Source organism: Rhincodon typus, chromosome 17 (assembly GCF_021869965.1).
Source record: "Rhincodon typus isolate 14 chromosome 17, sRhiTyp1.1, whole genome shotgun sequence".
Taxonomy (NCBI): Eukaryota; Metazoa; Chordata; class Chondrichthyes; order Orectolobiformes; family Rhincodontidae; genus Rhincodon; species Rhincodon typus.
Genome location: NC_063348.1, coordinates 30,070,332 through 30,089,501, shown reverse-complemented (window position 1 = coordinate 30,089,501; position 19,170 = coordinate 30,070,332). Strand labels below are relative to the sequence as shown.

General features: G+C 41.3%; 1 protein-coding gene across 1 annotated transcript in view; it reads left to right on the top strand.

Moving 5' to 3' along the window:
• The first annotated feature begins 412 nt into the window (after positions 1-412).
• LOC109926988 (vitamin D 25-hydroxylase) overlaps positions 413-19,170 on the top strand; it is a 35,436-nt gene continuing 16,678 nt past the window's right edge. Inside the window, exons 1-2 of the mRNA XM_020526881.2 lie at positions 413-945; positions 9,870-10,011. Of these exons, the coding sequence (XP_020382470.1) occupies positions 706-945; positions 9,870-10,011 (382 nt within the window). The 5' untranslated portion in view covers positions 413-705. The remainder of the gene's footprint in view (positions 946-9,869; positions 10,012-19,170) is intronic.

Sequence of the window (19,170 nt, the reverse complement as noted above, 5' to 3'; positions counted from 1 at the left end):
TTACCTCTGTGTTGTGCATGGAGCCACGTTTTACAATGCGTGCCCAATGATGTGGACCAGCCTTTCACATTAGGCATGTTAGTGCTGGTAATTTTTTTTTAAATGGCAATAAGCAGCGACGTGTTTTTGCCTTCTTTCCAGTCCCGTTGTATGGCCAACATAAGTAAAAGTCGAACGAAAGTAGCTTTACTCCCATTCCAAATAACTTTACCTTTCAGCCCCTCACGCTTTTCGATCCACAGAGGAATCGTGTCAATTGACTTTTGAAAGGCATCCTACTAAAGTAAACCACTTGTCTCTATGTCTCATTTAAACTGGTTATTGTTTTCAACAAGTTAAACCAGTATAAAGGTGAAAGGTGAAATCACTGGATTACTTTTTTTTAACTTCAAGATGCTCTCCCACTTTGAGGTGGCCTCTAGAATGAGTCAATGCGATGCCCTGGGTTCCTGGACTGATGAGAAGACAAGAAAACGGCGTGAGCACGCCAGCCCGATGAGAGCTGCTGATGCTGGAATCCGCTGGCCCAGGAGCACAGGGACCCCCGCAGAGTCCGGACAAACCGGAGTGATATCACTGTCAGCCAATCAGACCGGCGGTGCTGTTGGATGTATCAATCCAATCCAGAGGAAGTGGAGGCGGGACTGGCGACAGGCTGGATACATGGAGTTCATACCAGAGGGAAGGACTGAGAGTGTGTGAGCAATGTCGGCGCAGGGAGCACGGCCAGCCTTTGCCGTGACACTCTTTTCGAAGTTGTGTACAGCCCTGGGCACTTTGTTGTTTGTTTTGTTGGGTCTGCTGTTGGTCCGGCAGCTCCTTAAACAGAGGAGACCTCGTGGTTTCCCACCGGGTCCCACCGCTCTACCTCTCATAGGCAACCTCCTGTCCCTCATCAATGAACCACACGTCTTCTTGAAGAAGCAGAGTGAAATTCATGGACAGGTATTGAAATAAAATTTGTTTTAATTTTTTATAAAATCGATATTCGACTACGATCAGGGCGGTATCATCACAATAAGACGCTCGGTTTCATTTGTAATATTTGACTTGATATATTAATATTGTTTCTTAAGTGGATCTGTCGTGGATTTCAGCTGTTGTTGTGAATGGTAAACTATGGAAAAAAAAACACATGGACTTTGTACTTTGCGTGTCCGGCTGGCAACGTGATTATCGAGTGTATAGCATCCGTATATTTCATTCGTGTGAAAGTAAGAAAGCTTCGCAAGTTACTGATAACCTGCATTTATATTAGCGTCTTTCCGAAAAAAAGTCAAAATTTGACAATTGAGCAAAGGAAGAGAGATAGCAGGAAGGTGCTCAAGAACTTGAGTGAATTTGTAAGTGTTAAGAAAGTTCTGAAAAGAGAGTAAAGGAATGTGGAAGCAAATAGTTTTGGACAGGTACTGTGCAGCACAGGGTCTGAAGGCAAAGCTAAAGGAATAAAGTAGACAGCACTCCAGGACTAAAAGAACAAAGTTCTCAGTTGGTAGAAGGGATGATAGGAACTTGAGGGTGAGCATCGGAAATTAGGCACAGTGCAGAATAAAAGACGCTATGGGTCACTGAACACAGGGATAATGGATGAGATGAAGTTTATGAAGGATTGGAAATCATCCAGAAGAGAATTGTAGTGATCAAGGCTGGAGTTGACAAAGGCGGTTGGAAGCCTGCCAGTGATCGGAGGGAAGCAGCAAATGGCTATAGCCGAAAACTCCATGCAACTTAAATACATTTTTACTGGTCCCATTGATGGACTGTAAGTTAACCCACTGTGGAAATATTGATTGGTCCTGTAATCCACTTAAAATGACAATTTATATTTTCTACCTTGTTGTGCATTACTGAACAACAGCTCAACAGACCAAACAGAGCCACTCCTAGTCTCCAGTGTTGCTTAAACAGTCAAGATGGAGAATGGAATGTGACACCATGGTTACTATCTCACTGGAAAAAACTTCCATTTTCAAATCCTTTGACGGGATGTGGGCATCACTGCAAGGCTAGCATATTTTTTTGCCCATCACTAATTGACCTTGAACTGAACGGCTTGCCACACCATTTCAAAGGGTAGTTAAGAGTCAATCAGTCATATTTTGAGTGTGGAATCACATGTGCATTTGATAGGGTAAAGCTGGCAGATTTCCTTCCCCAAGAGGACCAGATGGGTTGACATGACAATCAGTGATAATGGCATGGTGACTATCACTGAGACTTGCTTTCAATTTCAGAATTCCTTTATTCTCCAGATGCTACAATGGGCAGATACAATCGACAAAAATGCGCCAGTGTTCCCATTTTAAATCCTGTCTGTTCTAGTGCAGGCTTAGAGATAGGCAGCACAGGAACAACCTGCTGACATAGTCTAGTTCCTAGCTTCCCAGTCATTTCCCATATAACCTTTCATATTCCACCTCAACTTTTGTAAGCATGCATGAACTCTGCTTCATTGAAGGCGTGTGGCATAATTCTATGTTCTAACTTGTTTTGAAAGATTTTTATTTGAACTCCTCTAATTCTTATTTGTCTGATTACCTTAAATTGACATCCTCTCATGGTCTAGGCCCGAAACGTCAGCCTTCCTGCTCCTATGATGCTGCTTGGCCTGCTGTGTTCATCCAGCTCTACACCTTGTTATCCTCTCATTGCAAATTTTTTGATCATTGCATCCAATGATCATGCAATCATGACAGGTATACTTTGGGGTTTTTATAGTTTTTTTTTCCAGATTCAATGTTATCAATGACTTGAGTTAGTGGTTTTTGTGTCTCCTGTGATCTAGAGTATACAGTTTCCTGCCTAATATAAAGATTAAACAATCAGGTCACAGCAATGAGATTTATTGTTCACTGAGATATGTATCATGTGTTGTCACATGATTCTCCTCTTCTCAGAAGCGTGCTGAATATTCTCCCTCAACTGAACTGAGTTTACACTTCAAATCAATGTGGACTTGTCAATGTACGATAGTTGAATGAAGAGTAATTGGCATAATATGGTAAAATATAAATTTTTCTACCTTTCTTGACACACAAAATAATCAAGACAACACATATTTGGGGCAGAATATTTATAACGCCTGGGAGGAAGACCTATGTCCTGGAGTTAAATCTCCAAAACCGGGCATTGGATCAAGATAGTCCTGCTTACTTCTGGACTTGAGCTGGCCAGGTTTGGAGAAAAGTGGAGAATCTCTTGGCAGCTGTCAGGAAAGTCACTGAAATAATCAAACAAGAGACTAGCATTCTGGCTTTAACAGCCCTTGTAAAACTTCATTAAGTTCTCTGTATATCATCAGGTTCATTGAGGCAAATCCACAATGATGAGTGATTGTTTAGTAAAATTGATGCAGTAGGTAATGATTAGAGACTAAAATTGCTTGTCTGGGAGCCTGAAATCTTCACTTTCACAATTTTATATTTTGGTATTACCTCCATGTGCTTTAGAATATATTCACCTCTTCTTAACTTATTTGCTGTCAGTTTTACTGCAGCTGAGAGCATCTTATGCAATAGCAGTCTGAACTTCAGATAAGTAGCAGGGAAAGCCACGTGAGCAGCAGCAGGGAAAGCAATACCAGCAGCAGCTGCATCTCTGCGGTGATGTCCTGCTCCTCATGACAGAGAGAATGGACATGGCGTTCTGTCTTGAAGAATACGATACCCTCAACAGACAGTGATCTTCCTCAACACAGTAGAACGACAGCACTTCAGGAGGCTCTGGCTTTCATGGTGCATCGTTGCAGATATCTGCATCCTACTGGAACCAAGGCCTCTTCCCAAAAGAACCAGATAGCCATCAGGGTCATTAGATCGCTGAAGTTTGTCACCTCCACCTTCTTTGAGGGATCAACTGGACGCTTTTCCAAATAGCTCAACGTGCTGGTTATAAGTGCATCACCAAGTTCACCAACACCAAAGTCAGCAAGGTCACCAGTCATCTGAATGTCATGATGAAGCCAGTTTTTCTGAAGAAGGGTCTAGGCCCGAAACGTCAGCCTTCCTGCTCCTATGATGCTGCTTGGCCTGTTGTGTTCATCCAACTCTACACCGTGTTATCTCAGATTCTCCAGCATCTGCAGTTCCTACTATCTCTAAACACAGAGGCTGTTGGCTTCACTACAGCGGTTGGATTCCTGCAGGTGCGGGGGCTTATTGACAGCATGCATCAGACAATCAGGGTAGCTTCAGACCAGCAAGGAGTCTTCACTAACCACAAAAAATTTCACTCCTTCAATTTCCAGCTAGTTTGGGACCACCAGAAGTTGCATATCTATACTAGCTTTGTGGGGAGCTGCCAAGCCATATTCATTCTGTGGCAATCATGTCTCCTGCAGCTGTTTTCTCATCCATTCAGACTCACTATTAAGTTTCTGGAAGAAGAGGGATACTCATTGAAGACTTGGCTGCTGATTCCTTTGAGGAAAAATACCAATGAACTAATGGAGGGATATAAATGGGGCCACATGATCACCAGGTCATTGAAGAAGTCTTCTGTTTGGTCAAGATGCAGCTTCAGTACTTAGACAGATTTGGAGGCATTCTTCACAGTCTGCCGGGTCTTTCACAATATCACAGTGCAGAGAGGGATGGAGCTACAATAAGGGAGAGCTGCACATCAATTGGCATCCTCCTCCTCTGAGAAAGACCAGATTTCACATGACTTCTGCAACCATACACCTGGTTCCCAAAGAAGCCCACAACAGACTCATCCAGGCACACCATTTAATATCTGTGTGTGAATCTCTCTGATAGTGCCATCAGAAATGAACGTACCCAGAATACTTACTAACCCCTCGGAATGGATCTGGACTTTAGAGTTGCTGAAGACCTGCCAGGACTGAAACATGCAGCTTCTAATGAACAAGAGTGACTGCATTGTCCAGAAACCAGAAGTTCCTCATCTCCCTCTCTTTTATGCCTGCAGGAGAAACCGACCTGTAATGTCCATGAGAGGGCCAAGTCAAGAAGATAAGTTCCATAAATTGTGTGTCAGCACCAGCAAGGTGGAAGGAAGCCATAGACATTGCTAGAATTGCTAACCACAAGGAAGTGAAATGGGTATCCACGGTGGACATGGCGAATACAAGCTGGAAACATGCAATGCATTCCAAACTGTCCAATAGCACCTTGTATGGTGGTATGCATAACACAATTATATGGGAAAGCCTCAATTCTGCAGAGCATCCTGCCCTCCGAGGCTAATTCTCATGTTCTGTTCTTTTGTCTCGGGTCTCAGCATCCAAGTACAATGACTAGCACCATTACTAGCCCAAGCACAGCCAGAGCAGACCTCAGCAGAGGCACCATCACACCTAACATGTGTCGCCTATACAAGGGCAGATATAGTCACCTCAGTGTGGTTAGATAGGCTGACAATTGGTGATGAGCACAGGAGATCCCTGCAGCTGAGGCAGACCCCTCAGAAGATGGAGCACAGTCACAACCGTGTTCAGCTGGGTGAAAACGAAGGATCTCAAGTGTGATTGGGAAAGGGGACTCCACTTAAACTAACAGCAGCAGATTTACTCCTGCGTGTGAAATTGCCCCGAGACAGTGCAGCATCATGTATGTGGCCGTATCACAGGTCATGATGTCACAATCATGCTAGCTTTTTAGTACTGATTTCTACTGAATTCAAATTTCACCATCTACCGTAGCAGGATTGAATCTTCTATATCTTGAATATTACTGAGATACCAAGAACTATAGATGCTGGAGCCAGAGATAACAAAGTGTGGAGCTGGAGGAACACAGAAAATTTTCTGAAGAAGGGTCCTGACCCGAAATGTCAGCTTTCCTGTTCCTCTGATACTGCCTGGCCTGCTGTGTTCCTCGAGCTCCAGACTTTGTTAGCTCGAATATTAGTCTGGTTTCTGGATTACTAGCTGAATGACAATACCACTATGCCACCACCTCCCAATTGCATTGTACATTTTTTAACATTAACTTGTAGAGGGATGTCTGCAGGGATACCACTTAATCTCCAGCTGGTGTAGCTTTCTAGCCCTTTTGGGATGCCATCATCAGCAGCATCTTCCTCAGCCTCTTTGACAAAGGAGCATCTATGGATCAGAGTGCAATGAAGGAGCCCACCTGCATTGAGCACCTAACCACATGCATTTCAGCCTCAGGCAGAGACCAGTGAATAGGCCACCTCCATCTCATCCAAAGCCACAGAAGGAGACCACATAAAAGTGGCGAACAACATGAGCCACTGCATTGTAAAGTGCCACTTGGTGTCTTCTACCTGTAATAGTGTACTGTTTTGTTTATGAAAACCATGTAGTATTGATGAATGAAGCCAGATATGTGAATTTTGTTTCATTCATGGTGGGGAAACATCTGGGCAAAATGCATCCTTCATTAGTGATGAGACCTTCCAATGTAACTCAAAGTGAGTTCCAGATCCTTGCTCCTTCTCCTGGGTCAGAGGATTTCACTGAAAGTCAGCCTGAATCAGACACTCCGACATTAATGACATCCAGGCAAGACCCTAGAGTCCCATTCTGGGCCCAACCACCATCTCCCTGTCCCCCACGTTCCCCGCCCACCCACCCCCCTCCCCCCCCATCCCCCCCACAACCCCCCCACAACCTTACACCCTCCACCCACCCCGAGCTCCAGTTCTTACCTGTGCAGTTGAGGGACCTTGAGTCAATACATATCCTGAAGAATTTATGAACCAATGTACTTACTGTAGCTTTTATTTTGGCATAAATTCCCAGACAGTACAATATTTAGGAATGCTCGTAGATTGTAAATCTCAAATGGTGACAGCAGGATTACCCCCCCCCCCCCCCAACATCAAATACCATTGTATTACAGGAGATATCTATCTCAAAGATTCCTATCCCAGTGGACTCCAGACAACTATTGACTCGGTCCCTTTTATGAGTTGTTAAAGAGAGTTAGTACCAACGTTACTAGCCCAAACTGGAGTCTATTCATTGATCTGTACCAAGGTGGCTTGGAATCAATACTTCAGCTAACTTGAATGAAAAGCAGACGCTGGATCTTTCAGAATTAGATTCTCTCAAACACCCATTCATCAATATGTTGGTGATATTGATAATGACAAAGATATTTTAATTCAATAAATTTCTTCTTATTGATCAAACACAACATAGAAATATACTGCACAGAAGGAGGTCATTCGGGTTTCCATGTCAGCTGTCACTCCACAGCTCTTTCCCTGCAGTCCTATAAATATTTCCCTTCAAGTATTTATCTCATTCTCTTTTGAATGTGACTATTGGATCTTCATCTATCACCCTTTCAGGCAGCACATTCCAAATCACAACAACTCTGTTTTAACATAAATGTCCTCTTGTTGCCTCTGGTTCTTTTGCCAGTCACCATAAATTTGTATCCATTGGCTAACAATCCTTCAGTCACTAGAAATGGTATCTTGCCTCTCCTTAGTTGCTGTCCCAAAACTAGGCATCGTGTTGAATGTTTGTATCAAATCTCTGCCTAGCTTTGTTTGTGTTAAGAACAAGAAGCCCGGTTTCTTCAGTTTTTCCAAATAATCCCGTCCCCTAGTACCACACTAATAAATCACATGCACCCTATCTAAGAACTCCGCACTCTTTTTAAAATTTAGTGCCCAAAAGTAAACACATTACTCCTGATAAGGTCTGCTCAGTGTTTTATAAAGATTGAGCATTACCTCTTTGCTTTCGCATTCTATTTCTCTGCTAATGAAGTCAAGGATCACATGTGCTTTCTTTTAGCAGCCAGTGGACATGTTCTGTCACCTAAAAATATATATTTACATATATCTATTTCTTCATTTATACCTGTACATGCTTTATATATTTAATACGTATACATAAGATATTTTAATATGCAATATTTTGTATATGTCATAATTTCTATAATACATTAGCTTTTGTCTGCATATTTTTATTTATATGTATATTAACACACAATATATACATCAAAAAGTGTTAGTTATAATAGTGACCACTGCGAAACACCAGTATATACTTGCCGTCTAGTCTGAAAAACAACCATCCACCATCACTATTCTTTTTCCAGCCTTTAGCCAATTTTGTATCTGTGTTTTTAATTTTTGTACAAGTCTGGATATTTTCAGCTATCTCTCAATTTGAGAATGGTAAGAACTCAGGTTCATGCATTTCTGCCATGGATCTTCATGTGACTAAACAGGTTGATGTGCAACTTGCATACCTTTACGCATCCAGTTAAAGTCTCAAATATACGTGTGGTGGCACTGCCATTCACAGTGTGCCTCAGCAAGAACAGCAATCAATTAGTGTTGAAAATCTATGAGATATCAGTAATTGTTGGTAGAATTTCAGTTGGAATCAATGTGAAATAAATTGGAGCAGAAGATAGTTGCTGAGGAAGAGAACAAGGCTGCAAAAACGAATTTTGGTAGATACAAGGAAAACAGGAAGTTATGAAGTTAAACAGTTTGTCACAGACAATGCTACATGCAATTTTGATGGTACTATAATCCTAATATCAATTTACTATTTGAAAATGAAGCAAAGAAAGTAAATTTCCATTGGGATTTGCCACCTATATTATTTTCAGCAGTTTTTACTGTTTTTCCACTGTCACTCAAACGAGTGGGACAAATCGTGTTCAAAGTCACACCAGTCTACTTATACTGTGCAATTTCTTTCATTGTTCACCATAAGCAAACATCCTTCATCTTTTAGTGACATAACCCTAACGTTGACTCTTTACAGCTAATATGTCAACAGGATCTTTTATATTGCCCTTTGTACCTTCTTCAAAATTCTACTTTAATCTCTTTTAATCACAATTTCTGAAACCTTCCTACACAAACCTTGAATTTAATTTTTATTATCAACACTGAAAGCATGTATTTGTTAAAATTTAAAGTTTGTTTTCATCCTCTTATTCCATGCAATTTCACATAGAGTTTGGGATTCAGCATAATACAAAATTTGTTGCTGCAGTTAACATAAACTTTTGTTTGCCTCTAAATACATCTCATGACCTGGAAAAGCTGAGTACCCAAAATGATAATGTGTAGTTTTAGTCTCCTTTTAATATGAGGAAGGATGTTCTGGCTATAGAGGGAGTGCAACAAAGGATTCCTGGATGGCAGGACTGACATATGAAGTGAGACTACATCTGTTCAAACTATTTTCACTCGAGTTTAGAAGAATAAGGAGGGATCTCATAGAGTCATATTCTAAGGGGTAGACCATTTAGGACTGAGATGCGGAGAAATTTCTTCACCCAGAGAATTGTGAGCCTATGAAATTCTGTGCCACAGAAAGCCGTTGAGGCCACAACGTTGAATGTTTTAAGGAAGGAATTAGTATAATTCTTAGGGTTAAAGGGATCAAAGGGTATGGGGAGAAAGTGGGAAGAGGGTACTGAATAGGATGATCAACTATGATCATATTGAATGCTGTAGCAGGCATGAAGGGTCAAATGACCTACTCCTGGTCCTGTTTTCTATGTTTCTCTATTTTTACCCCAGTTTCCCTTCCCTTGCCTTGATGAGTTACAAATTGTGACAAATTATAAAGTGCAAACCAGAAGGTTGATGAAACAAGTTGAGATGTCAAACCTTCACAGATTCTAAGTATGTTATTTTACTGATACAATGTTATGTTATGTACTAGACTTCCCGCTACTGAGCAAAATTATAAAATATTTGAAAAGTTTGTGGAATATCTTAGTACTATGACTAATTTTTATACTATACATGCAAATCTGTGCCTACCATGATTCCTATTTAAGGCAAATTTCAAAGATTTCAAATCACACAGTTATTCCACATGTATAGTGTACTTTAATTGAATGGTTTATAGGTTTCTTAATTTACTTTGTAAATGTCACTTTCTTGTTTACCAGATTTACAGCCTTGATCTTGGTGGTATATCAACTATTATCGTGAATGGGTATGATGCAATCAAAGAATGCCTTGTTCACCAGAGTGATATTTTTGCAGACAGACCATCTCTACCTCTCTTTAAAAAGCTGACTAACATGGGAGGTAACCTGATATGATAAATACCTTTTGTCATAAAATTACATTTGGCTACATCTTTTGTAACAACTTTTTTCCTGTTAATTTAAATCTGTCAATAGGGTCAGTACATTGGAAATATATGATAAAACTAAAACAGTGAGGAATGCACATACATAATGTTGCAAATATCAAGTTAATTGTTCACAGATTTTAGAATATAACTTTTAGTTTTAAGAATTAACATTGAACTATAGAAAATGGGGATATCTGTTTGCAAACCTAGTAAAAACAATTCTGATGTAAGCGTAAATCAAATAAACCTGGATTTATTACACTTAAATAGTAGCCTTTGTTTGTCTTGAATGATTAGGGGTGCTAGTGAAATATTTGAACAAGGAATGATCCATTTCTAAGCTTGACTGGAGCAAGAGAGTCTGGAGGTGGGGCAGTTAGCATTAGCAATATAGATTATACATAGGGGTTACAGAATCAAAGAATTATTAAAAGTAAAATAAATTGTTTTCATTTCTGATTGAATCATCTCAAAGCACACCATATTATCATTGACACAAATTGTGGGGCTGGAAGGTTGCTTTGTTTATATTATCCATATTTTTGTTAATGTAATCAGTCAAGTTTGTGAGGGTCAAGAACTGGGAGGTTTGCTCTAACTTGCAGGCTGTGGAAGAAAGCTGCAGTGGTCTTGAGAGTGTGTGGAAGAAACCAGTCAGCTTGGAAAGAGCTAAACAGATGCTGCAGAAGCAGGCTGGGGAAAAGCAATCTATGTACATCCAAAGGCAAGACATGGAGTGGAACAGGCCAAGAGTCTTTAAAGAACTTAGTGGAAGGATCCATGTGTAATGTGTATTTTAAGGAATAGCTAGAATAACCAAGACAACTGAAGTAAATTCTGGAGGACAGTAGCATACCTTTGTAGGTCTCAGGAGAAATAAAAGAACCTTCAATATTTCAGAAGGCATGGGAGATCATAAGGGGTGGGTGACGAGTGAAAAGTAACACTTGGGTGTGTAACATATGTTTTTATAAGCTACAATGTTAAGCTAGTGTGCTGGCTTTGTTTAATTTCTATTTGATTTTAAATAAAAACAAACTTTATTTAAATGTGAAATATTGTGACAGTGCTGTTGGGTAATTACTGGGAGTTCGGATTTCTTCAAAATGTAATAGTTCCTAACAGGTACAATGGCCAAAAAAAAAAATTAGAGAAGATGGTTTTGTCAGTTGCAGGCAGTCCAGCACTTAATAGCGATGTCCAGCAATGAGTTAATTGCTGACAAGAAAAAAAAATTTGAATGCACTGCACTTTGGACCACACCAGCATCTTCCATCGCGATGCTGCTACCAGCACACTTTGTGAGCAGGAATAGGAAGCCATCTGATAGATTCAACCAGGTTGCACCTCAGGGCTTCGCACTTGCTCACTTTGCACCTACTTCACAGCATCCCTGCTTTACCTTATATGTTTGTGCTTTGACCCCCTCAGCCAGAGCTTACAGTCTCTCAGGACTTCTGTCTTGCCTTTTCATTTAGGCCAGGCACAAAGCCAGATTGCTTGTCATGGGTGCCAGCAGTGATCAGTCAAGGAGTGTATATGTTGCTGTATGTCACCGTGCTGTGTCAATGTCACACCTGCACCATGTGTCAGCAGTTTATATGGCAAACACACTGAATGTGCTTTAACCAAATGTCCATGTCTCCAAGTCTGAAGAGAATAAATCTCAGAGTTCAATTGAGACAGCCTTCAGCCAGGCATAAGTTAAGGCAGCATTAAGTATCAGCCCAGGGGCTTGGACACGGTCAGTGGGCTGCTTTTCTCTAGGCGTTCACAGGATGTGGGCACTGCTGACTGAGTCAGTATTTTTTTGTCCATTCCTGATGGCCTTGAGAAGGTTGTGGTGACTGCTAGTAGTAGTCAGTGTCAGTGACTTTTCAGTTTGAGGCGTGGACCACGGTTAGTCCTGCCAGTCCTGTGCCGTGGCTCCGGGGATTCACGGGGAGTCAGTCAGGAGGTGCACAAAGCCCAGGTAGCAGCTGGGCCATGTGTCCGTCGTGGTTGTCCAACCAGATCACAATCAATCTTGACCATGTCATAGGCTATTACAGATTGATGATTGTTATCTCTGTGTAGCAGAAGTAATCACAGGTGACCATAAAAGTTTCACTCCTAGGCCACAATTCTGAAAGACAGTCTGAGATCTTGTCTGTATAAAGGCGCACAGCTGAATTCCTCTCACCTTGAACTGTAAATGTTTGACTGCTCTATTATGTAATCCTCCCTTTCTCTGGTGATGTAGGGTGGGGTGGTGGGTACAAGCTTTCAATAATCCTACTGCACTTACAGTCTTCAACTGCATTTGCCTGACGCAGCCTGTGCTGCTTACATTACCATAATAAGTTCCCCATGTCAAAGGTCCACATAGAAGCATTCCATGGCTGTCTTTGTCCAAGTCCTCCAAAGTCCCAGTGTATTGAGGACAATGTTAAACTGTTGTTTGTGTGTGATGTGAATGTTGCCTGTTCACATTACTAAGGACCTGTTCTGTTTCTGATGTTCCCCACACAGGTTCATTGGAAATGTGACTAATGGATCCAGCCACAGCAGGGGCTTATCGTTGTTGTGCTACAATCACTGTAAATTTGTTCCAGTTCAAAAGGCACGCAATCCCTGTCCGCTCCTAGAAGCAACACTTCAGCCAAATTTTCTTTTCTCTTTGCTTTTGCTGTTGTTGAATAAAAATGAATATTTACAATTGTTTGAAGGCATTCCAGTATGTGACGATCCCACACTGAACAATGAGAAGATACTATACTGCACTGGCCATGAGGGAAATAGTACACAGGCTTCCAACATGAATCAGGCTAGGCTCAGCCAACCTCTGTCACCCAGTCCTTAAATGTCTATCCATTTATGAACATACACATGTATTTGTAATGAAATGTCAGCCATGCCATCTGTGTGCCCTCCAAAGCTTTTCTTTTTCATTTACCACTATCTGCACAATGAAGGACTGGCAGCATTGACATGGTGCATGACTGATCTTTGAAAATAGTGCTAGCATTGGGAGCTCTGGGCAATCCCAGTAGTAGTGAGCTCTTCCGCTATTGCTGAGATGAACAAATCATGAATGGGCCACCATAAAGGTGTGGTGCATAGTTGATATGAATGTAGAGAATAGCATGAGAAAACTCACTCATGTTTGCAGAGAGAAACCTGCCATGAAGCTCTTTGAAATTGGCACTTAGCTAATTTCTGGAAAATTTCAGCCAAAATGCCTCTTTGCCACTTCCCTGGACTGATCTGAGCATCTGGGGCCTTAGCAGTATGCAAATTGAAGAAGCAAAAGCTTATAATTTGATCCAACGTACACATCTCTCAACACAGTTTGTGCTCAAAAAGATTCCTCAATAATATATCATTTTCAAATATAATTTTTCCAATCTATGTTTAATTGTTACTGGAAGAATCTTTTCTGAAAGTCTTTCTTTGTAGGAATAGATGTAGAAGAAAACCTATATTAAATGTACAGTAAGGGGGAGCTCTTTGAGTTTAGTGCCCTCTACTGGTGCTTCCTCAGAATTGCTGTGCAATTCACCATCTATCCTGAGGACATCTACAGAAACTGATTGGTTGTACAATTGCAAAATTTTAGATGGCACAAAACTGGAAAGAATCAGTTAATATACTGGTGAGAATTGGTTAACAGCGTGAATGTAAGTAAGGCAGATACAAATTGTATACCACAGGAATCAGTGATTAGACCCAGCCATTCACAATATATATCAACAATTTGGACCAGCAAATCAAATGTAATATTTTCAAGGTTGCTGATAACACAAAGTGAGGTGGTGTTGTGAGTTTGAGGAGGATGAAAAGAGGCTTCACTGTGATTTAGACAAGTTGAGTGTGCACGCAAATGCATAGCAGATGCACTATAACTTGGAAAAGTGTAAGTTAAAAACCGAAAGAACTGTGGATACTGTAAATCAGAAACAAAAACAGAAGTTGGCAGAAAAGCTCAGCAGGTCTGGCAGCATCTGTGAAGAGAAATTACGTTTCGGGTCCAGTAACCCTTCCTGAGAAGTTCCAGCGACTTCTGTAAAACTGTGAAGTTGTCCACTTTGGTAGGAAAGACAGAATGGTAGAGTATTATTTGAATAGATTCATACAATCATATAGGATTGACAAGGACCTTCAGCCCATTGAGTCTACACTGACAAAACTACTCTAAATCTACAGCAGTCTAATCTTCCCACACTTGACCTTTGGCCTTGAATGTTGTGACTTTTCAAGTGCTCATCCATGTACCACACACATGTTGTGAGGTTTCCCGCCTAAACTAACTCCAAGAAAGCATTCAAGATTTCCATCCTTCCTGTGAGTGAAAATTGTTTTCCACAAATCCTTTCTAAAATCCCTGCCTTTCACCTTAAAACTATGTTCCCTCCTTTTTGACCTTTCAACTAGGGAGAACAGCTGCTTTCCATCCATCCTGTCCATGCCTCTCATAATCTTATACACTCAATCAGATCCCCTCTCAACCTTCTATGCTCTAAAGGAAACAACCCAAGCCTACCTAGCTTCTCTTCACAGCTAAACTGCTCCATCTCCGGCAACATGCTGGTGAATCTCCTTCTCATCCCCTCCAGTGCAATCACATCCTTCCTATAGTGCGGTGACCAGAACTGCACACAGTACTCAGTTGTGGCCTAGGCAAAGTCCTGTACATCTCCAACATAACCTCCCTGCTCTTAGAACCTATGCCATGACTGATAAAGCAAGTGTCCCGTATGCCTTCTTAACAACCCTCCTAATCTGTCCTGCTGCTTCAAGGATCTGTGGACAAACACCCCAAGATCGCTGAATTCCTCTTGAGCTTTCTAGTATCCTGCCATTCATGGTATACTTCTTGTCTTGTTCCTTCTTGCAAAGTGCATCACCTCGCACTTTTCAGGGTTAAATTCCATCTGTCACTGATCTGTCCATCTGACCAATCCGTCTTTATTCTACTGTAACATAACACTGTAACATAACGTCACTGTCAACCATCTGGCCAATCTTTGTGTCCCATCTGCAAACTTACTTATTAATCCCCCACCCCCACCCCCATATTGTCTTCTATGTCATTTATATATCACAAACAATGAGAGTCACAGCACTGATCCCTGTGGTACACCACTGGACACCAACTGCCAGTCACAAAAGTAACCTTCTATCACCACACTTGTTTTCTGCCATGGAGCCGATTTTGAATCCAACTTGTCAAGTTACCCTGGATCCCAAGTGCTTTTAACTTCTTTATCAGACTCCCATGTGAGACCTTATCAAAGACTTTGCTGAAATCCAGCTAAAATACTTCAACCACACTATCCTCATCTCTTCATCTAGTCACCTCCTTGAAAATTTCAATCAAATTTGTGAGGCATGACTGCCTCTAACAAAGTCATGCTGACTATCATTGATCAAACCTTGCCTCTCCAAGTAGAGATTAATTGTCTCCTTCCAAATTTTCTGTAATAGTTTCCCTACAACGGATATGAGACTCACTAGCTGTAATACCCTGGCTTATCTCTAAAACCCTTCTTGAATAGTGGAACCACATTAGCTGTCCTCCAGTTTTCTGGTACTTCCCCTGTAGCTAGCTAGGTAGGAATTAAAATGTGAATCAGAGTCCCTGTAATTTTCTCCTTGTTTCCCACAGCAACCTGGGATAAAACTTGTCTGGACATTGGGATTTTGCTACTTTTAAGCCCGCCAAAACCTTCAATAGTTTCTCACTCCCTATGTCAATCTGCCTAAGAACCTCAGAATTCCTCTTCTCAAATTCTGCCCCAATATCCCCCTTCTCCAAAGTGAACACAGATGTGAAATACTCACTTAACACCGAACCAATGTACTCTAGCTCCACACAGATTTCCCCTTACGGCCCTAATAGGCCTTGCTCTTTCCCTGGTTATTCTCTTCCTCTTGATATACTTGTGGAATATTTTGGGATTCTTTCTAATCTTACCTGTCAGTGTTTTTTCCTGTCTCCTCTTTGATTTCCTAATAGCTTTCGCAAGTTCCCTCCTGCATTATTCTAAACGCCACGGTGGCCTCTGTTGATTTGTTCTCTTTGTACCTTTTAAAAGTCTCTCTTTTCCTTCATATCCAGTCCTGAATATTCCTAGACATTAGGTTCTCTGGGCTTGTTGCTCCTACACTTCACTCTAAAAGGAACATGTTGGGCCTGTCACTAATGCCATTTTGAGTGCTCCCACTGTTCTGCTGTAGATTAACTCAGCAATAACTGTTCCTAGTCTATCTTGACCAGATCCTGTCTTATTTTAATAAAATCTGCCCTCCCCTTGTTCAAACCCCTTTCTTTGCAGATGATAATTTTTCTTTTCCATTCCAAACATAAAATATACAAGGTGTTGTGGTCACTGTAACTAAGGTGCTTCCCCCCTCCCCTCTGGCACCTCAAACAACTGTCTGGCTTTGTTCCCCAGAATTAGGCCCAGAAATGCATTGCCCCCTATTGGACCTCCTACATATTGATGTGTAGAAAACTCTCCTGAATACGTTTCAAGAAATCTGCCCCCTCTAAACCTTTTACACCATGACTATACTAGTTAATGTTGGGGAAGTTGAAATCTCCTAATGTAATCACCATATTTTTATCTTAACACACCTCAGTGAAATGTCTATATTAACCACTGACAGTTTGGGGTCCTATAATATATTCCTAACAGTGTGACTGCCCCCATTTTATTCACAGGCTCTTCCTACAAAACCTCCTTTGAAGATCCTTCTAAGATAATGTGCCTCCTTACTGCAGTCCTGCTCTGCCCTCAACCACATCACAACAACATCACAATTCCACATATCAATCCACATCCTTAATCCATCTGTCTTGCCTGTAGTACTCCTAGCATTAGAGGCCATCCCACCTCACCCTTCTCCCTGGAAACTCAACATGGCTGAACTGCCATTGCCTTGGTTCCTAGACTAAACCATGCTGAGTTCCTATTGTACTAATGTTCTGTGTCCCTTCTCCATACTAACTGGTTGAACTCTTACAACAGCAGTAGCATATCCACCTACAAGGACGGTGGCCCCATTTTTGTTCAGGTGCAGTCTGTCCTCCTTATATAAGTCCCACCTCCCCAGAAATGGTCCTACGATCCAGGAATCTAAAACTCTCCCTCTTGCACCAACTCTTGAGCTACACATTCATCTGCCCTATCCCCCTACTTCATTGCTCACGAGCACATGGCTCTGGGAGTATTCTAGAGATTAAAACCTTTGAGTTCCTGCTTCTTAATCTACTGCTGAACTCCCTAAATTCTTGATGGAAGACCTCATGCCTAATTCTACTTATATCATTGGTACTAATGTATACCATAACCTTTGTCTTATTATCCTTTTCATTCTGGATTCCTGAACCTAGCACTAGGGAGCCAAACACACCATTCTTGAGTCATGTCATCAGCCGCAGACATGGTTGTGTGTTCCCCTATCACTCTTCCTTTCTTCTTCCTGCCTTCCTGTACAGTCAGGCCACTTGTGGTGCCAGAAGCTTGGCTCTGTCTGCATTCACTTGAGGAACCAGTGATAAACGGTGATAGATTGAGAAAGGTTGATGTTCAAAGGGACCTGGGTGTCTTTGTATATAAAACAGTGAAAGGAAACACACAGGCATAGCAAGAAGTTAGGAGAGTAAATGATACCTTGGCCTTCATTGCACAAGAGTTTGAGTAGAAGCGAAGAAGACTTACTGTAGCTGTACAGGGCCCTGGTGAGACCATATGTGGAGAATTGTTAGCAGTTTTGATCTCCTCACCGAAGAAAAGATATATTTACCATAGAGGGAGTGCAGACAAGGTTCACCAGATGACAGGTTTGTCATATGAGGAGAGTTTGGATTGACTGGGTTTGTATTCACCATAGTTTAGAAGAATGAGATCTCACTGAAATGTATTAAATTCTGTCAGGGCTGGACAGACTGGATACAGGGGTGACTTTTCCCCTGACCAGAGGTCCAGGACAAGTGTTCACCATTTCAGGACGTAGGGTTGGCCATTTCAGACATTTCACTCAGAGGTGATGAACCTCTGCAATTCTGCAACACAGAAAACTGTTGGAGTCTAGTCACTGACTATATTTTAAAAAATAGATGGATTTCTAGAGGCTAAAGGTGTCAGGTGGTATGGGGAGTCAGCAGGATGGTGTTAAGTTAGAGGATCGGCCATGATCATGTTGGATGGTGAAGGGACTGTGATTGATTAATTGGCCTTCTCCTGCTCCTACTCTCTATGTTTCCATAATTAACTTTAACAGAGAACTAAACATTTTGCTTCAGAGATAGTAGGAACTGCAGATGCTGGAGAATCCGAGACAACAAGGTGCAGGGCTGGATGAACACAGCAGGCCAAGCAGCATCATAGGAGCAGAGAGCCCCTGATTCCAGGGTTTGTCAAACTCACTTATTTTGTAGTAACAATAGTGCCTTGAGCATCCAAAAATCACTCTCAAAACATCTCTGCCACAGTAAAAATCCCTTTAAGTGCCTTTTTTCTAATCAAGTGTATTTCTGTTTATTTGGCCCAGCCTTTATTTTTTTCCCTATCTTGGGTTAATGGTCTAATTGTGCTTTATAAATGCATGTCTTAGCTCTAGATGTTTTTATTGATGTAGATGTTTTATTGATGAAGGTTATATTGGTGAGCTCAACAGTGCTTTATAAAATATAATGCTGTAAACATTACATTTAAATAATGCACTAAGAAATTGAACGTGGACAGCGCTTTTTTTTCATTTATTGTTCCACAATCTTTGCAGCAACTGTGGCCTTCCTTCCTGTACAAATATCAATTAAATAAATGCGAGTACAGTGCCGTGAATAAAAAAAAACTGCAATCTAAAACAAAACCAACCCTTCCTCAGAAGTTAGCCTAAGGGGCTTTTCATACAGCAAATAGACTCCAATTTCACTGTTTGTAATATTGCAAAGACTGAAGTGATGTGCACTGCTGATGTCAGTCCCATCTCTTATGCAGCAAGCAGCTCCAATTTGAGATTGTCAGCATATTTCTTTTTCAGGCAGGAGCTAATGACTGACTGTGTTACTTTCTTATTTCTTAATCTGTCTAGCTGTGAAATAGATAACCCTTTCTGTTGCC